The 23,559-nt window shown below is 42.3% G+C and overlaps 5 protein-coding genes across 5 annotated transcripts; all 5 read right to left on the reverse strand.

Annotated features, from left to right (window-relative positions):
- Positions 1-940: 940 nt before the first annotated feature.
- On the reverse strand, positions 941-3,504 carry LOC139108559 (52 kDa repressor of the inhibitor of the protein kinase-like). The gene is given in 4 exon segments (XM_070666960.1): positions 941-1,110; positions 1,113-1,158; positions 1,206-2,787; positions 3,380-3,504. Coding segments are annotated over 4 exon segments (1,923 nt in total).
- Positions 3,505-13,407: 9,903 nt separating this feature from the next.
- On the reverse strand, positions 13,408-14,184 carry LOC139108560 (uncharacterized). Its single transcript, XM_070666961.1, has one exon. The coding sequence runs from the start codon at positions 14,182-14,184 to the stop codon at positions 13,408-13,410; it is 777 nt and encodes a 258-aa protein (XP_070523062.1).
- Positions 13,810-16,486, reverse strand: LOC139108561 (uncharacterized). Its single transcript, XM_070666962.1, has 2 exons — positions 15,964-16,486; positions 13,810-15,876 (listed from the first exon to the last, which is right to left on the reverse strand). The coding sequence occupies exons 1-2, from the start codon at positions 16,484-16,486 to the stop codon at positions 14,288-14,290; spliced, it is 2,112 nt and encodes a 703-aa protein (XP_070523063.1). The 3' UTR covers positions 13,810-14,287.
- Positions 16,487-17,116: 630 nt separating this feature from the next.
- Positions 17,117-18,079, reverse strand: LOC139108562 (uncharacterized). Its single transcript, XM_070666963.1, has one exon. The coding sequence runs from the start codon at positions 18,077-18,079 to the stop codon at positions 17,117-17,119; it is 963 nt and encodes a 320-aa protein (XP_070523064.1).
- A 959-nt stretch (positions 18,080-19,038) lies between these two features.
- Positions 19,039-22,293, reverse strand: LOC139108563 (uncharacterized). The gene has a single exon (XM_070666964.1). The coding sequence runs from the start codon at positions 22,291-22,293 to the stop codon at positions 19,039-19,041; it is 3,255 nt and encodes a 1,084-aa protein (XP_070523065.1).
- Positions 22,294-23,559: the final 1,266 nt, after the last annotated feature.

The following is a 23,559-nucleotide window of genomic DNA, read 5'->3' on the forward strand; positions in this document are numbered from 1 at the left end:
ATGTCGGATCTCCGTTTCAGAGATTACAGATGGACGTTCTTGGTCCTTTTCCTATATCTTCTTCTGGGAATAGGTTTTTTTTAGTAATTGTTGATTGTTTTTCTAAATGGGTGGAAGCATTTCCGGTGAGGAATATTAGGGCAAGAACGGTAGCTGAGGTTTTTGTTAGAGAAATTATTTCGAGATTCGGAGTTCCTGAGGAAATACATACAGATCAGGGACGAAACTTTGAGTCCCTCCCTGATTGTCGGGGCGACAATCTGGAGGAAGGGGGGGGGCAGTGTTACGCCCGGTATACGGAGCAGCGTGAAGCTGCCGGCTCGCTCCGAGGTTTCGGTTCCCCGTTGCCAGAGGAACGAAGTTGTTTTGATTTTGGTTAAAGTGACAGTTCTGCCCAAGTCTCGTATCGGTGCAGATGTTGTATCGTTTGTTTGCTCTTTTATTAAATCGTTCTCGTTATTTTCTACAAAGACGTCTTTCTTTCTTTCGCGGAGCTCAGGCGCCGCGAGTGTGAGTGAGTGAGTGAAAGAGACGCGAACGCGGAGACGTTCGCCGACCCGTTCCTGGCGTAACAATATATACACACGTATACATATACACTGGGACATTGTAAATTAAAAAAACATTATCAACATTAGCTAGTGAATTTTTGTTTCGAGTGAAATAAATAACTCACAACCCCAGAATGCACCGCGTGGAGCTTGTTGACATCTGCACTCTATTTTGTTCTTTTTGTTTTGTTTTGTATGTTTTTTTATGTTTTTGTTTTTTTTTGTTTTTTTTGTTTTTTTTTTGTTTTTTTACTTTTAATTTAATTTTTTATTCTTAAGGATAAAAGTTTATTTAAATCAGAAAGGAATTGAGAATTAAGAAATTATGAGTTTTCTTAAAAAATTTAAACTGGTTATATGTAAGTGTGGTTACAATTTGCAATCTACAATTATAAATTTAATCGACGATTCTTTTTAATCATAAATTTATTAATGACATTTTCGTTATCAATTTTTAATTTTCGATGTATCGTCATTAAAGCTAAACCAGTCAACCTTGTTTGACCAGTACTATTTCTTAAATAGCTTTTTAATCTTTTTAAGGTTGAAAAGCTGCGTTAACTGTTGAAGTTGAAATTGCCAAAGTGGCCAATATTTGAAGCAGTATATGTAATTTTCAAAAAAAGTTTATATCGCAGTGTTGCAGTGCTTCTATAGTTGAAGAGGAATGATTTTTTGCTCTTTTTGATATTTCTTCCACTTAGTTAGCCAAAGTTCAAACTCACTCTTTAAAATTATAGTGTCTTTACTTAATAGATCTTCTTGGTAAAACTCAATGGTAGGTTTCAAATTTGCGAATTTTATATTTTCCATTTTCTTCAAAAGTTCTACTGGAATCAATTTTTGCAATCCTTTAATGTTTTCTTTATGTTTAGTAAAACGATCATTCAATGATTGTAAAAGATAATCAGTAAAAGGAAGAAAAATAGCTCGCAAGTAATATTCCTTAATAGAGCTAGCAGGAATATTTTGTCGATGACGCTGTGTTCCTATTATTCGGGTCATAGATGGTTCGACGCCGAAAAAAGAAGCTATAATGCAAACTTTTGAGTAAATTTCATTAAATTCAATTTCTGCATTCTCACGGATCTCAAAAATTTTTGTTGATATTGTGTCAACCAAAGCTAAAGCTCCACATAAATCGATATTAACTGATTGTAAATTTTTTGATAATGCATGAGTCAAATTTAACATACGCCGTGCAACAAAAAATGCAATCAGGAAAGCAAAATTACACACAGAAAGATGCAATTGTTGAGCTTTTCCGGAATCCATTTTTTTAGATTCAATCAAATTTTCCAGTAATTGAATTATTTCAGTTATAGATTCACAGAATAGTGCAATAGCATCGTGTCGCTCTACCCACCTAGTTTCACAATACTTCTTCAAAGTTGTATTTGCGGACTTAGAATTTTGTAATTTCTGTGATAAAATTGTACTTCGGTGAGCCGATGCACGAAAAAATGTGCACACTACGGAAAGAACACCGCACGTATTTCTTATTGAATCCACGCTGCAGGCGTCACTGAGACATAAATTGAGACAACGTGAAGTACAATGTGTATATACCGCTTTCGGAAACTCATTTTGAATAATTGATTGTACTCCATTAAATGCACCTTTCATTGCAGCAGCGCCATCGTATCCTTGACCTCGAAGATTGTGCATATTTAAACCGAGTTTTTGTAATTGATGTTTTAAAACTGTTGTCAATTCATTTCCCGTCATATCAACTACAGTTACGAATGTTAAAAAATCTTCACGAACAAGATATAAATCTAAATCAACGTAACGAATACATAATGAAAATTGTTCCACTCGACTAATGTTCATCGTTTCATCCGCAAGAACGGTAAAAAAACGAGACTTGTTAGCTTGTTTAATAATTTGTGCGGTAATTTCGTCACCAATTCGTTCGATAAACTCATTTTGTATATCAGAGCTCGTGTACATAGCCTTGTTACCAGAATTTAATAAATGATTTTTCAATATTTCGTTACCGCTTTGAATACGAAATCTTAATAACGTTCGAAAATTTCCATCGGTGAATGAAGGTTCTTCCAAAGTTACGCGTCCACTATCAACATGTCCGCGAAATGATAATTCTTGCCTACCACAAAATTTTATAGTCTTAGTAGTAAGTGGGCAGCACCGGGGCGACAGTTGTGACGTCACACATTCCGACTGGCGCCAGAGGCGTGTCTGGTGGGCGTGGTCACCCCGAGTTAGTAGGGTTCTGATTGGATACCCCGTAACTGACCGCTCCGTAATTGGTGGGAAGTTTTGGGGCCTTATTCAAAAAGGGGAGGGTTAAGAAGGGTAGAAAATGGCGGAGATCGAATTTGGAAGTCTGTTTTTGCTGTGACTGTCTGCTAGAGACTCCCTGGGGTTTGGGGTAAGGCGGTTGCTTTCTTATAAGTAGCGCGAAAAAAGAGTAATAATGAAATTGGAGAATGCTAGCGGTAGGTTAGCTACTTCGTAGATATTTTACCGCTAGCAATTTGACTGGAGTTACAGTAAGAAGATGGGAAAAAGGGGGAGAGGTAAGATGAAAAAATATCGAATATAAGATTAAGTATATTTTTATTTAGTATAATATTACGATTACATAACGGTGAGGAAAATATGGTTTACAATTATTTCTTTAGACTACATGATTGAACGTATCGACACCATGTGTGAGATTTTACACACGCTTTGTTTTTATTACAAAGAAAAATTTTACGAAACAGCGTTATAATTAATCGATCATTGTGGTCGCAATTATCGGTGAAAAGGCTGAGAAATTGACAAAGAGTATAGCCGCTACACATAAAATATAGAAATACACAGCAGTATTGTCCGCAGGTTTGAGATTGCATTCCTTGTAGCATCGTAGTATTCCATCGATACGTGGTGGAGGAGTTTCGTCGGAGTCGTAGAAAGAATCGCTAGTCCAATGGAGGCATTCCATAGCTATCGAAGTATGTTCCCGTGCCTTTTTCACTGACGTAGAAGGCGACCCAATGCTGTCCTGGACGATCGTGGTTGTCAGTGTTGGCGATAATGGCAGTCGGTTTCGTCCACACCCTCGGTAGTCTGTCGGCAGGATAGACCCCCACATGTCCGGCATGGAGTTGGCGCAGCGCTTGTAATATTTCCAGTGTATTCATTTTTTACGTCACGCGAAGGTAATTTTGTCGTCAATGGAATTAGCTGTTTAATTACGGGTATTACTTCTTTTTTAGAAGAATTTGCGTTGCTGTCCACGTGTGGTAATATAGGCATTGAACGAGTTACGAAAGAGTGATGTGTTGGGAGTGGTGTATAATAGGATCCAGCCACCTCACTACAGTCGTCCTCCTCATCAACGGATCGAACCGATGTTTCTTCTTCTTCTTCTATTTCCCCTGTGACTACTGGATCAAGCGTGAGAATTTTGTGAGAAAAATCTCCGTATCCAGAGTCACTGTCCTGTGCGTTAATGCTTTGCTCAAGCAGCCAGCGTTTTAGTTTGAAGGCATTGCGTAACGCACAGTGATATTTAATTGCGGGAGAATTACGAAATCCGTGGTGAATGCAGCGTTGTCTTCCGCCTTTTTCGTCCTCGGGTAAATTTTTGAACGCTGGAGAAATACCTTCGAGATTATATACGTTTCTGGAGAGCAATCGCTGCAAAAAATCCGCTTTTTCTTTCCCTCTAGTGTAGATATTACGCACTACCCGCGTAATTTTTCGTAGCTGTGCCGTGAAACATTCTTCGTCCGTTTCTCTGTCGAACCACTCGATTCCGTGATAATTTTGCGTAAGCCAGTTGTTTTCGGTTCTCGCTTTTTCAGACAAAGTTTCAAACGCATAACGGGGTAGCAAAATCCAATGCCCCGTGAACGGCGCATAAATCGTGGCAATCGCGACTTTTTTTGGTATGAAGCCCGAGTTGATAGCACGGAAACCCTGAATGTCGACGACTATATCCATGATTATTATGCAGGGTTTGTCTATTTTTCAAAAACGAAGCGTCACTGCGCGTGTCTCAGACGAAACTGAATCCTGAGTTCTTTATATCCCTGCTTTAAGAAAATTTGCTCGCTGTGGCGTTCAAGGGGTAGGTAGGTAAAAGACTCTGCAACATGTTTCAACAGGAAAAAGAGGAAAGGTGTGTGCGTGTGTGTGTGAGTGTGTGTGTGAGTTAGTCGGAAATGTCGACAATGATTTGTCTAGATGAATCGATTTCCAGAATGTTTTTGAACTCCGCGTAAATGATGCAGTTAACGGTGGTAGTGAGTGCTTTTTCAAAGCGCACTTCAAGACGTAAACTCCCATGTTTCACGAGATTCCAATGTCCAGCAAAATTGGCGGATAAGTCAGGTGTGAGATCAAAAGCAAAAAGAGTGAGTCCTTGCGAATAATCTTCTCTGCTTATAGAATTACCCTCGTTCAGAAAGTGAATTCCGGTGCCAGAGAAGAGAGTGTGATAAGCCTCGACGAAAAGTGTCTTGCCTTTGTCAAAGCTCGGCTGTAAGCGAAAAATAATTTATATTGTATTTGCGGATTTATTTTCTGTCGCCGTTAAACGCCTTGTTGTTACTATGATGCGTTTTGGGAGTTGTCCGAGTATCATATTATCTATCGACTCGCCCACTAGGCCAGAGTGAATGGTGAACGTTTTAACCTCGACTCTGGTAAGCGGATATTTAGCGGTTGTTTTACTCAGCATTCGTGCATGAGAGAGTAGCATCGCGGGGCTTATTTTCGCTCTTCTGACGAGGAGACTAGCGTCGAGAATACGTATTTTCGATTCCGTGGTGTTTTCCATGAGACAAAACGCGTCTTTCGAGCGAACAAGTCTCAATCTGACTTCTACTCCGTTGATTAAAAACTTGTCTTGGTTGAAAACGTCGCAGTGAAGATAACCTAGAAGGTCTAGCTCGCGCCCATCGAGGATGTACTTTGCGCGTCTTACTAGAGCGGAATTCGGAGTAACCGAGGTCGTATGCTCGTCCATCATACCAGGGGTGTCTGTGTCCCACAGACATGATGTCAGATGGGAGGTTTTTGCGGCTGAAGAATAATTTAATAGAGCCTCGATGTAGGCGCAGTAAGCGTAGGCGTTGTTTGGCGGTGATACGAGTTTTTGATTGAAATATACGTCGATTTGGTTGAATATGGAATGGAGCAAATGATTTACGGGGCCTACTTTGTACACGGTACTTCCTCCTGTAGAGGCTGTTGATGTTCCTGCGGCACCTGATAGAGCAGTGGTTTCTACCTTTATACGTAGACTCAACATGGTATGTGTGAGATCTAGGTAGTCTTCTTTGTGTCCGGGTATAACAAATTCTATAAGTGAGTCGTCGGTTAGCGACGTTACCGGTTTGTAATAAATCCATTGCGAGCTTTCGATACTTGTTTGAGTGGGTGGTAAAGAGAAAAAATCAAGCTCGCTTTTTAAACACTCGTTCGAGTGCGTGTAAAGAAAGGACATATTGCTTACACCACTCTATAAATTTTTCGTTCGTTCCAGAAACTTAAGAAAATATATCGGACACGTTGCGTTTCTTTCCGACGCTAGTGCGTTTTCGTCTCGCGATTTTTGACTTTTTACTGTTTTCACCCTTTGTGCGAGTCTTCTTCTTCTTCTTAGTTTTCCTCGTCGTCGTTGGCTTCGATTTTTTTCTCCGCGTAGAACTTTTTGTTGCAGACTTTTTACTCGTGCATCGTCGTCGTCGTCGTCCACGTAACCGTTGATTCTTTGTCACGAGGTGACTATTGAGCGTGTCGAAGAGAAACTGAAGCGCCGGAATTTTTGGGCCTTCTTTATACCCCGATCCCCTCATCAGATTGCTTATTTTTTCTTTAGCTTTTCTTTTAAGATTTGTACGCGATTCGCGGAGTCTCGTCTGGAGTGCTTCTTTGAACGGAATATCATTTTCGACATCGTCTATGACGTTTAATCCAGCGCGCAAAGCTTCTTTACTCACAGCGCATGCGCCTTTATGTAGAAAAGGAAGAACCTTTCTGAATAAGCCTCCGAGAAAACTACCGATTCCGTGCCTACGCTGATAAGTCGCACCGACGTAAACACGTGGAATACCTCCTCCGCGGCTGAAGTGTGTATCGTGATAATTGTATTCTCCCATTGTCATTGCTTTGCCAAAGTAATCGTAGTTTTACTGGTAACGTCTAAAATGCAGCGTCACGATCAGCGTCCCGGAAAGAAATAGTATTCTTTCTCCGAGTTCATCTTTTATATTTATTTCAATTCGGCGAAAATTTGTTTGTCGCAGCGGAATATACTGCAGAGGAGAAAAATATTTTACTTGAGACGCACCATAGATGTAATCACTGCCATGGCACTCGATAGGAACTACTCGAAGAAGAGGAGCCCTCACATCTCCGACGACGTAAGGCTCACAAATGTCACAGTAAACAAACATTTTATTTGGAATTCCGCGCGCTAGGCTGAAAGGCTCGTTAGCGCAGAGGCTCGAAACCGCACGCTTTCCCTCTTCGTCGCGAAGACCGAATTTGAGAAAATACTGTTTATAAAGACGTAATTTATTATGATGAATTAGTGTGATTTGTTCGACAAGTAAACTGTCTTTTTGTATTCCAGCTGCACTAGAGATACCGAGAATTCGATATAGATTATCGCTCATATTTACCCCGTGAGAAAGTCTACATTTCTCTGTATCGTTTTCATGACAAGTTAAACTGAAACAAACGCGCAAAGCGTTACGAGGTTCAACCTCGAAATAAAAATGAGATTTAACCTCTTTAGACGCTTTGTTCAGCTCGTCGCAGAGTTCGTGGATATCTTTGTACATGCCATTAGGTATTTCATATTCTTTTGTTTTAGGGAGCGCCTCGCCCCTGTGTACTTAGTGAGCACGAAATCAATGAAGTGGAGTATATTGACCTCTTTTTTCAAATGTACAAAAGTAGAGGGAAATTGTATCTCTGTAAGCGCTACTTCCCATTCACCGTGCAGGGCTATAGTTTGCGGTAATTTCGTGGTGAAACTTGAAGTTTTATTGTAATGTCGCATGCTGCTATTGCTCTGAAGAACTACGTGAAATTGGTTCTCCCTCATGATGATGAAGAGCGGTTAAATCCGACGCAGCGATCCAACTATTGAATTTGGCGGAGTATCCTCGCCAGCTAACAAGTAACTGTTTATTATTACCGCGACCCTTGCTCTTTAGCACGCGATCGATAATACACTTCTCGTTCTGCAGGTTTTCCTCGACTTGTGTAAGCTCCTGTTCGTAAAAGATACCGTCGATGACTTCGTCTTCTAAATCACTCAATTCGTACACGAGTGGTTTTCGCCAGTCGAGAACTCGACGAATTCGAAAAATCTCCACGCTCCACCACGATTCGTATCCTTTTTCAAAAGCTGCTTTTGCATGACTAATCCGAACGAGATCGCCGACGTGATATTTAGCTCTTTTTTGGGCCCAGCGTCTCTCTCTCTCGTCTCGTTTCCATCGGCGCGATTTTTGCGCGCGATACGAGCATTTTCACGTGTGACGATCGCCGGTTGCATTTTAGTGGATGAATGCCGAGTGAGATTGTAGGCTCGTACAATATCTTGCAAAACGTCAACGTAGCGACGTGTATTTTTATGCGTGAAGTAGCGCCACATACGCTCTTTCAGTGTTCTGTTGAAGCGTTCGACAATGGCGGCTTTGATATCTGGATTACGAGCTACGCGAAAGCGAATGCAGTTTTCATTTTGAAATTTTTGCATTCCTTGTGCAATAAATTCTTTACCCTTGTCTGTTTGTAGAAACACGGGTACGCGCTCCGCACTTTTCGTTAACACCATTTGAAAAGCCTCCACAACACTCTCGCTCGTCTTGTTGCACATTGGTTCGACCCACGCGTACTTACTAAACACGTCGATAACCACTAGCAGATACGAATACCCGACATTGTGACTTTTGAGATTATGGAGTTCGATTAAGTCAGCCTCCCATAGATCGTCGATGTTCGTTACGTTGTAATGCAGACGCGGAAATTTCCGTCGAATAGGGCGATGTAGGGTGTACGGGTCCTGCGATTCGAGTCATCTCGCGAATGCACCGCGTGAAAAATTCAACGGTTTAGCTGCGCGAGACAGATTATCTACTGCCGAATAGCCAGCGTAGTGGCCCGGATCGTAGTACAATTTTTCAAGCTCCATTAATCCAGCAAAGTCCAATTGAGCAAGCGCCTCTGCTTCAGAGCAGCCGCCGTTGGATGAGGTGTTGAACTAACCAAAGGATCAAAATTCGGCGGACTTTTAGTAAAGCCTAGAGATAACAATTCTTTATTTCCCACCACTGAGGAGGGGATGTTCAAAACTCTAAGAAATTGCGCAAACTGAACTCTACCATTGGCTTTCAGAGTTTTTCTCTCACGTGTCGCATCGTTTATCAGATCAGAGATATTCGAATCAGGAATGACGCGTCCGTCTATAGTCACCACTAGTTCCGCATCCCACCCGATTCGTTTCGTTTTACTCAGTTGCATTATCAAGTTGCGTGCATTGGGGCGATAGGTTTTCGGTACACTTAGCAGTAGTTTTTCGACATTTTTTAGATGTAAACCAACGATCTTCGCGGAACCGCTTCTCGTCGTAACACCACGACCGCCACTGCTGCTTGAACGACCCGCTTTGAACTGAGATTCGACCGCTCTCAGTGTCTCCTCTTCGGTGTCGAGCCCATCGAGGCTTCCGCGAATGGAGGCAGTTGCGCTAAGAAAATCGGGATTATTTTCTTCTTTTGCGAGGTCTTCCTTCGCCGCTGACTCTGTCTCCTCCTCATCCTCATATCCTACCTCGTCTTTGTCCTGCTCCTCGTGTCGTGTATCTTCGTCTCGCGCCTGTGTGCCGTGTTTACGTTTTCGTGCTACACGGATGAAATGAAGATAACGCTGAAGCACCTCTCGGTACAGCTTCCAACGTTCCCCTGCGGGGCGAGGATAGTGAGAATTAAGAATTCGACTCATCTCCTTGTCGAGTCGAGACAGCGTCGTGCCAGGTGCACGTACGGTATTAGAGTTTTCAGAATTTTCAAAGTTTTGAGTAGATGCGGAATTGACAGTGTTTGTCGTCGCCGTCAAGGACGATGTCGTCGGGTGGTGATGTAATTGCTGTTGCATTCTCTGGAGATTGTCCGTTGAGATCAAGACCATTTTTCGCGCTCTTTCCATAACTCAGTGGAAGGTGCATAGGAGTTTCCAATTAACTTCCTCCGTCGATTATTTGCGACAGCAGAAACGATAATATAGGACCGATAATGTAGGATATGAATCCACCTTTCTGCACCAGCAATTTTCTTTTAGTCTTCCAGCATTCCGATTTTTCGGCGATGCGACGCAGCAGTGTTTTGTAACCGCTCAAGCGTTTCTTTTCTCTCGCTCTGAGCGGGACGTTACCGCGAAGTGTATTAAAAACACACTCTCGAATACAACGAATAAAATCGGCGTCGGTGTTTCGCAGAAATGCCGCTCGCTGGTTCTTGTTCAGATGACCCAATGCCTTGAGAAAACACAGACTTTTCTCTCCGATCGAGCGTCTGGCAATTTTCGTCGCTCTATCCGTTATTGCCTTATCTTTTGTTCTTCTCATCGCGAGAAGTTGCTTTCCGTGACTGACGCGACGAGCGTGAGTATTTGGTTTTTATACGTAGGACCCGCTAGTAAGTAATTTACGCGGCACGTAGACGTAATGAGCCGTATCTTTGGGGAGGATGCAGGTGCGAAATCGATATTTATCCGGAGTTGATTGTTTCAAATCGAGTAGTAAATATCTGTGAGGCTTAGAGGTGGCGTCGTAGTAGGCTTCCTCTAGAAATTTTGGATCGTCAGGGTAGACTCAGAGAGAAGCCTGAGAGCGGCCACCGGCGTCGATAGACGCAACTAGAGACCCTCAAACAGAGACTGGTCATTCGATTTCGTCAAAATCCTACGAGCGAGAAAGATATATAAAGCTAACTCACTTTATCTCACTCTTTTAAGAATAGGAATGTGTGTGTACACATATATGTGTTGTTACTACAGTGAAGTAAAGTGAAGATAACAAGCAACTCAAGCAACATGGTTGGATGTTGTGCAGAGTTTTGCAATAATAGTTCAACAAAAGGATATACCATGAAAGTATTCCCAAGGAATGCTGAATATCGTGCGATATGGGCAAAAAATGTAGGCTGCAAAGATTGGACGCCTACAAATAATATGTATCTTTGTAAGGTTAAGTTTCATATTTTTATTATAACACTAACAAATCTTAATTATGTAATTAAATTAAATAATTTTTTTATATAGGTTTATTTTGCTACTAATATGTGGCAACAAAGATTAGATAAAAAAAAAAAATTAAAAAAGAATGCAGTTCGGTTCTCGCAGAACATATTGCAAACTGTCACCAATTATTTTTAAAGATAATTAAAAGGTTTATAACATTTCGATTAATAATAATAAATAAAAAGAATGGCAATAATTGTAAGCGTTACGAAAGTAAGTCTATAGCTGTACATACCTTTTTTAAATAAATTTTGTACGTTTATAAATATTTTTTTTTTGTGATTTAATAATTAATTAATAATTATGTTTTATCCTTTTTTAAAATTTGTCTACGACAACAATAATAATATTTAATTTCTTTAAAATGTTTATTTTTATTAGTTTTACTGAATTATAACATTAATATTAATAGTAAGGTTTTGAATATGAGCGGGAGTTGACGAAAATTCTCGAGCTAATCAAAAGTGGCCCACTGACGGCCAGTCTCTGTTTGAGGGTCTCTAGACGCAACTGTCCTGATGCGCCCTCTGAGAAAGTGGACGTCAACTAAGTAGACAACGTCCACTTTTTGAAGAAGTGTGCATGCACTCAATATGTCTATATAATTATATAGTCGTTGCGTCTTTCTCAATTCAGAATTAAAGATGATATTCAAATTATTTTATCAATCGCATAAATGGCATAAAATAATATTTTATTTTTTTACAAGTTAACATAAGATAATACATATATTATTTTTATATTTTATTTGTAACGTTCGAAACAGTTAACATTGATTAAAGTTGTGATATATAATGTTTGAAATAATAGGAACATATCTACAAGTTTATATCTCTGTTATACTAAATATATTATATTAAGAGTGAACAGGAGTGACGGCCAAACTCCGAATTGATATTGGGGGCCTCACGCGGCGACAATGTGAAACTCCGATGTCAGTTCGTGTGGGTATACGTTTGTATACGTACTCACACGATTGCATCGCTTGCGTGGACGCACCGCAAGAAAGGAAGGACAGAAAAGGATGGATGCAACACTTTTATCCTTGTTCCTCCAACATAGCGCTTTTGCCGAGCTATCGCCTGAAGTCTTTCTGGCCTCTCGTGGCCAGAAAGCAGTAGCGTCGCAAAATAAATGGGGTACCCATTTGTTGTAAATTTTATAATTTAACTTTTTTTAAACTTTTTTTTATATATTTTACATATTAAAATTAAATTTATATAAATTTATATAAAATTAACAATGTATATAAAATTAATATTTTATATATTAAAATGTATATTTCTGTTCTTAATTTGTATATTAAAAAATTGTTTTAAAAAATATTAAATTTATATTTTTAATTTATATTTCCTTAGAATTTTATATTTCCTAAGTTAACAAATTGATATTTTTTATGTAAATACTTTTCATTAAGTTATGGTTGTTGCCATCGATTCGGGATAACAATTATTTTGTTTAAAAGTTAAAAAAAGTCTTTTCAATTGTTTAAACAATTTTTTTGCAAAAAAGTCACTCATCGGATTCGGTTGCCGGATGATGCCGTGAGTAGCATAGTATAATTTTTTCCCCAATATTAACATTTTTCTTAATTAACAAATGGATATCTCTGAGATGGAGTATCCAATTTTTATAATTTTTTTTTACAACATCACGGCATCGTCCGGGGTTCGAATGCGATAACATTTTTGCAAAAAAAATTGTTTAAACAATTTAAATAACTTTTTTTCCATTTTTAATTAAAATTTTTAATAAATTATTATATATTATATATTATGTATTATATATTTATAGGAAAGATACAAAACAATACCATGAATACTACGGGTCTTTACCATGCCTCTGGGTGTGGTTTCTGAATCAGTACCAATTCTCCCTTGTCCTTTACACACATCAGTCGGCTTCCTCCATTTTTTATCCTCTCCAGAATAATGAATCTATCTGAAATAATGAAAAAAATATATAATTATGCGGACAATAATATATTTTATAAACTGGAGAAATAAAACTGTTTTTTTCAAAATCTGAAACAGAAAAAATACTCATTAATAATTTAAAATATTAAATATTTATATAAAAAAATAAAATATATAAAATATTAAACAAATTGTTTATTATTTACAGCACGAATTATAAATTCGACTGGATCGCAATTCAAACTAAGTTAAGTGATCGCATCGCAAAGGACTTCAACCATATATAATGGAAAGTACTAATTAGATTTCTTGTTTTTTTGTTCTATTAGTTGTAATAAATATTTTTGTGTCATATTATTTGCTTATTACTACATTGCATATTAAAAAAGAATAATGCATTTTAAAGTATAATTTTATTGTAATACTTTGCGACACAACCACTAGCTCAGTTTAAATTGCGATCAACTTTATTAACTGAAAAATGCATTATTTCTTTAAGTATTCCAATAAAAAGGAAACTTAATGTTAATAAATTTTTTAATTGCACATGAATCTTTGAACAGCAATGTAGTAATTAGCAATGTTTTCCCACCTCCTCTTTCCAAGCGACTCAGAATGTCATTAAAATATATAAAAATGTGTCACAATTATTACTTTGTTATACAAAATTATTTCTTTTTTTGAGTCGCTTTCTGTTGTGCTTCGATAATGTACTGCGGTTCCCGAATTGGCATATTTCTTGCCGTTCTACTATCTACTATTTCAGGAACCAAACAGTCTTCGTAAAATCTTGTAAGCTGTGGCAACATTTTGGTTTCCCCAAAAATGTCATTACGCTCGACAAACGTGTATTTCAATCCATGGGGTGTCCACACAGCAAAGATGCAACAGTCTCTTTGCGTTATGTGGAGTTGTCCCTGTATTTGGAAGTAGTAAGCGTGTCTTTCATTCATTTTATTTTCATCATTTTTGTCAAATATTTTATCTATATTTGAAATTTTGTTTAAAATTGCATCAGAGGGAGACATTTCCCGTGCCACATATGGACATTTAATTTCTACAACGGTATCGTCTCCAATAATGCCGTCAGGCGATGCCGCAAGATACGGAATATCTTTATCTATAAACATTCCGCATTCAGTAATGTCTACTCCTAGCTCCGTTTGCAATTGCTTTCGTGCAATCATCTCTTTTTCTTTACCCCACTCAATAGCCGCATTGGTTAATTGAGGAGGATAAAGAATTGCTTTAACGAGATTTTTGCACGAAGTGGTCTCTCTTCTGCTACAAATTTTTCCAAAGTTTGATGCAGTAAGAAGATTTCGCCGTACTATGTGCCACTCCGGATTTTCATGCTGACCTCGTGTGGCACATTCTAATACCTCACGTTCGCGTTGCTGTTCTATTAACATTTCGTTATGACTACGTTTTAATTGTTCGTACATCTCATTATCTATGTCTGGTCGTTCCACATCAGGACCATAATTTTTATCTGTAGAACATGTATTAGTATAATGTTTAGATGTACGAACAGAAACACCTAATTCTTTAGCTGCTTGCACACGTTGCTGATATTTTTTTTTTTTTAACAATAAGTTTTTGTTCAAGTAGTTTAGCTTGAGTGGATGGTTCTGTACCCATTACATTACAAATCGCGCTCACAGCTTGCGAAGTATTAAACTGTATTGCTGATACTTCAACGCGACTTTCGTAAGAACCTTTTCGTGCAAAATGAATACGTTTTCCACCAATAAGTTTACAAATAATTCCATTGCAACTTTCCACGGAATTACTAGTAAACTGAAATAATAAACTATCAGCATTTTCGATTGTACGTTTCATCGCAATTTCAATTTTCGAAAGTAACCCAGCCTTTTGCAATTGAGGTATAAGATTTTCCTCACCTTCTTTTCTTTCTCCCGTACAGAAATATTGTAACGAAAAGCAATCTTTATGCTCACCAAATACATGGCTGGGTATATTTCGTAAATCTTTTATTAATCCTGAGAGTTTATGCTGTCGTGATCCCTCACTATTGCGACGAAACGTAACAGCTTTTACAACAGCGTTACGAATTTTCATAACGCTATTCGTAACTACTTTTTTCAATTTTGCGACATTTCTACTACCGGTGCTTCCCGCTTCACGTATCTTATTACACAGATTGCGCAGAAGATGATTCGTGCATTCAATCTTCTGCACAACAGTGTCTGGATACGGTGGGAAATCTCTTAATTTTTTTAATACATTACTGTCGCCATCACCAATATATTTACTATAAATAAGTCCATGCATTTCCATGCTATTTCGAAAGCCTTCGAGGATTATGTCGCTTTCTATACTAGTGGAGCTCTGATTCTGCCCCCAGTTTTTAAAACATCTGTGTTCCTTTGCTGCTGTATTAATTTTGACAGCTCTAGCACAAATAATGCAATATTTGTTTCGAATGCCTACAAATAATATTTTTCCCGTATAATATCCCATAATAACCGCAGCTCCGGATGGAGAATCATAACCACCACTGCGGTAGGATCTCTTCATCCAGGAGCCGTCTGTTACTACGGGTATGTGCGGAATGTCATTTATTAAATCTCCTCTTTCAATTGCCAATCGTTTTTCCTCTAAACCTGCTACACGCATTTCTTCGTCGACGGCAATTGCGAAGGCTTCCGAAATTTCTTTATGATATTTAATATAAGTTTTGTTATTCATACATGGAACATCCACAGCAGCAAGAAGCTCTTCAAACTGCGTGTGACCGGTCCCTGTCAAAATGGTACCGCACACGGCACCTTTATTGACATCCAATATGTTGTCGTCTGTCGGTTCACTCCAAAAACTATCTTTGAAATGACACATTCGACATTCAACAAAATATTGGGTTTTGAGACCGTGATGTTTCGTTTTTGTAATACAAAGATCAATAAGACGACATTCGTTGATCCAGTGACAGGACAGTCTTTGCAATTCAGCAAAAACATGCCCAAAATTAACGATACCTCGTCGATTAATCTCTATAGAATTCAAACGATTAACGTCGATGTTCTCGTCTGTATAGAGAGCGATATCATCTACATTTTCATTTTCATTACTTTCAATATTTTCTACATTGTCTACATTTTTAACAATTTCTACTTCTACATTTTCATTTTTATTACTTTCAATATTTTCTACATTGTCTACATTTTTAACAATTTCTACTTCTACATTTTCATTTTCAATGCTTTCAATATTTTCTAAATTGTCTACATTTTTAACAATTTCTACTTCTACATTTTCTAAATTATTTTGACATGCATTATTAATCAGCTTTTCAGATGAAACATTAGAAATTGATCCTAATGACATCGCATCATCGTCTATTTCCATATTATTTTTATCTAAATTTGGCTCGTTTGCCATATCAAAAATATTATTAATACAATATTCGCGAACATCTAACAGAGACCCGTCGGAATCGTCATTGAAAACATCAATGACATTTCCTACTTCGTTGTCGTGTGTTATTTCGCCCGTAGAAACAGATAGCGATGTCACTGAATTATCAATAATGTTGTCATTTTCGCATGCGTTCAAATCATTCGACGTTCCTGAAACGTCTAACACCGAGAATTCGGGTCTATTCTCGGAATTCTCGATATTTACTCTTTGTTGTTTTTTACCAATTTCCTGTCGCAAGTGAAGCATTCTCCGTAATATTGATGCCCGTTTTGCCATCACACACTTCTTCTTCATGATCTTCGGCATTTTGAAATAATATCCCGTTTATGCCAAAACAAACATGAAATGTTCATGCGTCACGCCGTCCGCGTGACGCGCGATGGATTCGGAATGAATTTAACAAGAATGTAGATAAGATGGTCAAATTTTGATTTATTCTCCCGCAATCCTTGCGGCTGAGTTTTTACAAGATGTAAAGGAATGGTACGATCCGCGTCCTGGATCTCCGTCGATGCAATCGCCGCGCGTAACAATGTTCTTAGTCGTATATTAAAATGTCGCGGACCGATACTGTGCGTTTTTTATGAGTGCCGCCGTCGCGTGAAACTTCCGCGGTTTTATACTGCCGAACACAAAGGATTCGCCGTACTTTTTCAAATTGTTCGGAGTTCATTGCCTTCGTCGTGTTGTCGTTCCTTCGGTCGACGACCGCGGTGTTTATCAACTCGCTGTTTATCGTCATCGATACACCAAGAATATCGTTTTCTTTTCGCGTCGAATATATACCGTATACATCGTCCGGTGTTCTATTTATTTTACAATTAATTACTCAACACCCCGCCCGCCTTGAAGAATTTTCTTCAATAATTTCGCTCGATAAGCGAGAGTGTCGTCGTCGCGATCTGTTTGACACATACTATTCGAACGGTCATACATTTAATTTTTGTCGGGGAGGACCGCGATTTTTATTGTGGGCCGCGTGATTTCCCCTCCTTTCGTTTGGATGGTGACAGTGCGGACAACACCGTCATTCCTCGGGTGAAGCTTAATCACTCTCCCCAGCATCCACTGGAGAGGACCGAGCCCGGGTTGTTGGACGAGGACCAGTTGGCCCTCGTGGACAGCTTCCTTCTGGTCCGTGCGCCACTTAGTCCTCTGGATCAGGGTGTGCAAATATTCTCGGCTCCATCGTCGCCAAAAATGTTGCCGCAGCTGTTTCACGCGTTGCCATCTCGACAGTCGTCCCTCGTTGATCAGCGTTAGGTCTGGAACAGGGAAACTGTGTAGCGCTGCACCAATTAAAAAATGCCCCGGTGTAATGCATTCGAGATCGCTCGGATCGTTACTTAACGGTGCCATCGGTCGCGAGTTGAGCACTGCCTCAATCTCGCACAATACCGTTTGAGACTCCTCAAACGTTAGATGTGCTCGGCCTATTATTTTATATAAATGGGTTTTGGTGGATTTCACCGCCGCCTCCCACAATCCGCCGAAATGTGGAGCGTGCGGCGGTATAAATCTCCAGTTTGTTCCGCCCTTGTCCAGATAATCGTGAACGTCCCGTTTCGTCCGTTCGGCGTTTACGAATTCGCGTAATTCCCTTAATTCGCGATTGGCTCCGACGAAATTAGTGCCATTATCGGAATATATGCACTCGGGCCTTCCTCTACGTGATACAAAGCGCTTTAATGCTCCGACAAACGCCTCGGACGTTAGGTCGCTCACGACTTCTAGATGTACCGCTCGGATGGTAAAGCAAATAAATACCGCAATGTACGCCTTTATTAATTTTGCGTTGCGCCGCTTGCTGTCTTTAATTAATATGGGCCCGGCGTAATCTACGCCCGTATGCGTAAACGGCCGTGCAATTGTCACCCTGCTCCCCGGTAAATCCGCCATTTTCGCTCGCATTGCAATGGGTTTGTATTTAAAACAAACAATACATTTTCTAATGATTCCGCGCACCAACGATGGTGCCGCAATCGGCCAAAACCTTTGTCTGACCGCCGCCAGTGTCGTCTGTACGCCCGAATGCAACGTCGCCTCATGCTCCATCACGATTATGCGTCTCGTCAATTCGTGTTTTTGCGGCAATAAAATCGGATGCCGCGCGTCGTAAGAAATCGTGGAATGTCTAAGTCGTCCCCCCACCCGCATGATCCCGTTTTCATCGATAAACGGAGTCAGCGATAATAGAGTGCTTGTCGGTCGCAATTCTTGTTTACTTAACAAGCGCGTATATTCGTCTGGGAACGCTTCTTGTTGTACGCTCCTGGCTAATATTTGTAACGCGACCTTCGCTTCGCTCGGCGTAATGCTTGCACTCGCCGTCCTCGTGCCTCGCCCGCCGAGTCTCAAGCAGTAGGCAATTATTCTTGTTATTTTTTCGATGCTCGAAATTCTATTCAACAGGCCCTGCACGATTGTCTCCTCGACCACGACCGCGCTTGCGTTTACCCTTTTGCGCTCGGGCAAATCTGCGTTTATCTCTATTGACGTCCGTTCCGGCCACGCTTGATTACCCGATAAAAACGTCGGTCCGTTCCACCAAATAATTTTTTTCTCTTGAATTAATTCCCCTACGTTCGTACCGCGGGACAGGATGTTGGCCGGATTGTCCGCAGTCGGCACGTGTCGCCAATCCGCGATGTTAGTTTTTCTCTGTATCTCCCCCACCCGATTCGCGACAAACGCGTTCCATGTCCGCGACGTTGAGGAGATCCACTGCAACGCGATCATCGAGTCGGTCCAGAAATACACGCCGTTTATCGCCTCCCCGAGTGCCGCCCGAACCCTTTTCATTAAGTCGGCGAGCAACGCTGCGGCGCTTAACTCCAGCCGAAAAAGCGATATCGCCTTTAACGGTGCATGCGCGATTTTGACGTCAGTAATTGTGTTTTAAATTGCGCCGTCCCATCGGTGGTTCGCGCGTATATGCACGCTCCGTACGCCCTTTCGCTTGCGTCACAGAAGCCATGCAACTCGATGCCGCGTGCCCCCCGGCCGCCTATCCACCGCGGTACGCGTATTTTCTCGAGATCCGTTAACTGCCGTCTAAACTCGAGCCAGCGGTGGTGAATGTTCGGTGGCACCGATTCTTCCCACCCGAGCTGGCACTGCCACGTATCTTGTAAAATTAATTTGGCCACTACCGCGACCGGGCCCAACAAACCCAACGGGTCGAACAAACTTGCGATCTCTGCAAGTATGCCGCGCTTTGTTATCCGCTCGCCGCAAACCGTGTAATTGTTCCGGAATCCGAACTCGTCACGCGACGGATCCCACTGGATTCCCAAAATCTTACTTTCCGCGTCCGTCCCGAACGTCACCGGATCGCGGCACCGCATCTCGTGTTCCGGAATCAATTCGTCATTGTTAGATAACCATTTGCTCAGGCGAAAGCATCCACGACGCAGTATCTCGACGATCTCGTCTCTCGCCCTCTTCGCTTCCGCCAACGTATTTGCTCCGGTGAGCAAATCGTCGACGTAAAAGTCGCGTAAAATACGCTCCGAGCCTATCGGACAGTCCGCCGCGTGTTTCCGCGCCAGATGCTGTAAACATCTGATCGCCAAAAACGGCGCGGATGTCGTCCCGTACGTGACTGTGAGCAATTCCCACGTCACCACCGGGGACCCCGGTGTATCACGCCAAAAGATTCGTTGAAGATGAGTCTGTGACTCCCGCACACGAATCTGCCGATACATTTTGACTATGTCGGCGGAGAAGACATAAGTCAATGCGCGAAATCTTATCAATATGGACGTTAAATCCTGCTGGATTGTCGGTCCCTTTTGTAATGCGTCGTTGAGCGATACCCCTGAGCTGGTCTTGCACGACGCGTCAAACACGACTCTTAATTTCGCGTTCCCGTCGGTGCGTTTGTAAATCCCGTGATGCGGTAAATACACCGCTCCCGGCTTTCCCGTCTCGTAGTCATCGATTTTTCGCATGTGGCCCAGCTCCGCGTACTCTCGCATAAATTGAACGTATACGGCCCTGAACTCCGGATCCCGATTCAACCTGCGCTCCAAAGTGTAAAATCGCTTTAGTGCGATCTCGCGCGATTGTCCGACCGTCGTCATTATTTTATTTTTTATCGGCAATCCCACGATATATCTGCCCGATTGATCTGTGGCCACGCTCGCAATAAACTCTTTTTCGCATTGCTGCTCGTCCATTGTGCCGATTACCGGCTCCGCGGCCTCCTCGATTCGCCAAAAACGTTCGATCGCATCTGTGAAGTCCGAGCAGGTGATCGCTGCATGTGATGCGCACGTGCCCGCGATATCGCCCGGCGCACCCCCGACTCGACCGGCCAAAATCCATCCGAACTTTGTTTTTTGGAGCGTAGGGTGGTTTGTCGTAGCTTTAATGCGCCCCACGCATATGAGTGACCAAAATAGATCCGCGCCGATCAACATGTCGATCTCGCCGGGTTGATGGAACTGCGGGTCAGCTAATTTTAGGCCCGTCGGTAATTTAATTGCATCGCGCCCTATCGCGCTCGCGGGAATTTTCTCTGTAATCCCGTTCGTCACTATGCACTCTATTTCGCTTTCGAACGAGTCGGTACGTGATCTTAGCCGGACCCGCGTCATGCAGGTAGATTGCGCGGTCATTCTTCCAACGCCCGTCACCGTAATATTTACCGGTCGCATATTTAAATTCAACAATTTCGCGAACCTTTTCGTCATGAAATGCGCTTGAGACCCGGAATCGAGCAATACACGCGCCCTTTTTTGCTGATCGTTGCCGTCAAACACGTTTATTATCGCTGTTGACAGGAACACATACCCCCGGTCCCCGCCCGCGCTTGGCCGAGCGCACAAGGCCGTCGCCTCGCCCGATGCCACCGTCGACTCGGCCGCCGACGTTCCCGCGGACGATGCCTCGCGATTCTGAATATCCCCCAAGTGCAGCAGTGTGTTATGCATCAATTTACATTTTTTGCATCCGCCCGCCGCACACTGAGCTGCCCTATGTGCCGTAGATCTCAAACAATTTAAACATAAATTTCTTTTTCGTATTTCGAATATACGTTGCGGAACCGGTAACGCGGCGAAGGCCCCGCACGAGTAAACAGCGTGATCGCCGCGGCAATATACACATCTGCCTCCCGTCGCGGTGGCGTGCAGCGCTTGCCGCCTTCCCTCGCCCCTTGCATTTGACCGCGTGTCAATCCGCCTCGTGTTCCCCGGCGCGTCGCGATGGACCATGGATTCTAAAACGCAGCTGCGTTTTCTTAAAAACTGCATGAACTGCTCCATCGTGGGCAGCTCCTGCTCCGGTAACGACGCGTGCCACTCCTTGCGAGTGTTTTGGTCTAGCTCCGCGCTTAATAAATAAATTAACAGCACGTCCCACGATTCCGCCTTGGTTTTTAATGCCTTCAAGGCTCCTAAATGTCGCGTTAGCCCGTCGCAAATGCTTCTTAATTCCGTTGCATTCTCGCGATGCATTTGAGGCAGTTCCAGCATGAGGCGAATATGTTCGGATACAATAACGCGCTTGTTATTGTATCGTTCGTTTAAGGTGTTCCACTCAATCTCGTAATTTTCGTCTGACACTTCCAAGGGCGCAATAAGTGCTTTCGCCTCGTCGGTGAGGCATCCCTTTAAATATTGGAACTTTTGTATTCCCGGTAGCTCCTGATTATTATGGATTAGGCCCTTGAAAGTGTCAACGAACGGAAACCAGTCTTCGTATCTTCCGGAGAACGACGGGATACTCAATTTCGGCAATCGCATGTTCGTATGAATCTCTCGCTCGCCTCCGCTCTCACCGCTCGGTGCCGGTGACGATCTGACCGGCGCGCTGACGTTAATGGCTCGAGACAATCTCCCCATTACGCTATAATATCCCTCCTCAAATGCGACCCGATCGGAGTCTTCGGTTTCGTCGGCCTCCTCGAGCTGGGACTGAATGCGATCATATTCTTCCCAGTAATCTTTTAATCGGTTTCGCCGCTCTATAGCCTGTTCGCGCGTTTCGTCTGTTATTTCGAGCAACCCGTTCGCGAACGCAGCGATCCGGGTGCATGCGCCTTTAATAGTCGCTCGCCGTTTTTTCAATGCCGCCGCAGAGACCGACGGAGTCGCCGGCGTGGACATTGTACGTTGAATTGTTCGCGTCTAAACACAATTATTTCCTCGAGCGATTCCGACACCGTTGGGCTTTTACAATAAAATTTAACAATTTGGTGCAGCTCCTACACAGCTTACCCTTTCCGTGGTGGTACGCGCTTCCTCTCCTTGTCTGACCGCTTGCCTCTGCTCCGCTCGCGGCTCCGTCTCTCCGGCCGCGTCCACCTGTCCGAACACGCTTCCTTTCCCCCGGCCGCAACCAGCGTCAGTTGTGCCGTCTCGTGCCGTGGGCCGCTGTCCTGGTATGATTCGGACCTCCTCTCGTTCGGTTAGTCCGACCCTCAGATGTCACGCCGTCCGCGTGCACCGACGAATCTCCTCGATCCGGACACCGGTCGCCAACTCTCGGATGTGAGAGATCCGGCTCGAAGGACCAAATGTTCATGCGTCACGCCGTCCGCGTGACGCGCGATGGATTCGGAATGAATTTAACAAGAATGTAGATAAGATGGTCAAATTTTGATTTATTCTCCCGCAATCCTTGCGGCTGAGTTTTTACAAGATGTAAAGGAATGGTACGATCCGCGTCCTGGATCTCCGTCGATGCAATCGCCGCGCGTAACAATGTTCTTAGTCGTATATTAAAATGTCGCGGACCGATACTGTGCGTTTTTTATGAGTGCCGCCGTCGCGTGAAACTTCCGCGGTTTTATACTGCCGAACACAAAGGATTCGCCGTACTTTTTCAAATTGTTCGGAGTTCATTGCCTTCGTCGTGTTGTCGTTCCTTCGGTCGACGACCGCGGTGTTTATCAACTCGCTGTTTATCGTCATCGATACACCAAGAATATCGTTTTCTTTTCGCGTCGAATATATACCGTATACATCGTCCGGTGTTCTATTTATTTTACAATTAATTACTCAACATGAAATAAACACAAATTTACACTTTTCCTGACACACAATGTAACACTACCGATGCAGGATTGAGGTGATACACATGCAATGATATCCTGCTAAATCCCGCCAATATCAGTTGTCATTGGTTACGCGCCTTTATTCTTTTCGCGATATCAGTGACACTTCCGCCCGGGCTCCACCCCCTTCATTAAAAGTAAAATGGCGGAAGAGTTAAGAGGTAAGTATAACCTCTACATTATTGTTATATATAAATACATATTTTATTATTTTTTTTCAACAATTTCGCTACCACCGGGGCCGCCACCGCCACCACCGCCGCCTTTCCCGCCGTCGCCGCCGCCGCCACCGCCACCGCCGGCAGCGATGGCCTGG

Source organism: Cardiocondyla obscurior, linkage group LG15 (assembly GCF_019399895.1).
Source record: "Cardiocondyla obscurior isolate alpha-2009 linkage group LG15, Cobs3.1, whole genome shotgun sequence".
In the NCBI taxonomy this organism is placed as follows: Eukaryota; Metazoa; Arthropoda; class Insecta; order Hymenoptera; family Formicidae; genus Cardiocondyla; species Cardiocondyla obscurior.

Bases quoted from the DNA above. Each gene is read 5' to 3' on its own strand.
- LOC139108562 (XM_070666963.1), bottom strand. From the start codon at position 18,079: ATGGCGGATTTACCGGGGAGCAGGGTGACAATTGCACGGCCGTTTACG.
- LOC139108561 (XM_070666962.1), bottom strand. From the start codon at position 16,486: ATGCCGAAGATCATGAAGAAGAAGTGTGTGATGGCAAAACGGGCATCA. The intron at 15,877-15,963 runs GCATTGAAAATG...ATGAAAATGTAG, and splicing joins CAATTTAGAAAATATTGAAA to AAGTAGAAATTGTTAAAAAT.
- LOC139108563 (XM_070666964.1), bottom strand. From the start codon at position 22,293: ATGTCCACGCCGGCGACTCCGTCGGTCTCTGCGGCGGCATTGAAAAAA.
- LOC139108560 (XM_070666961.1), bottom strand. From the start codon at position 14,184: ATGTACGAACAATTAAAACGTAGTCATAACGAAATGTTAATAGAACAG.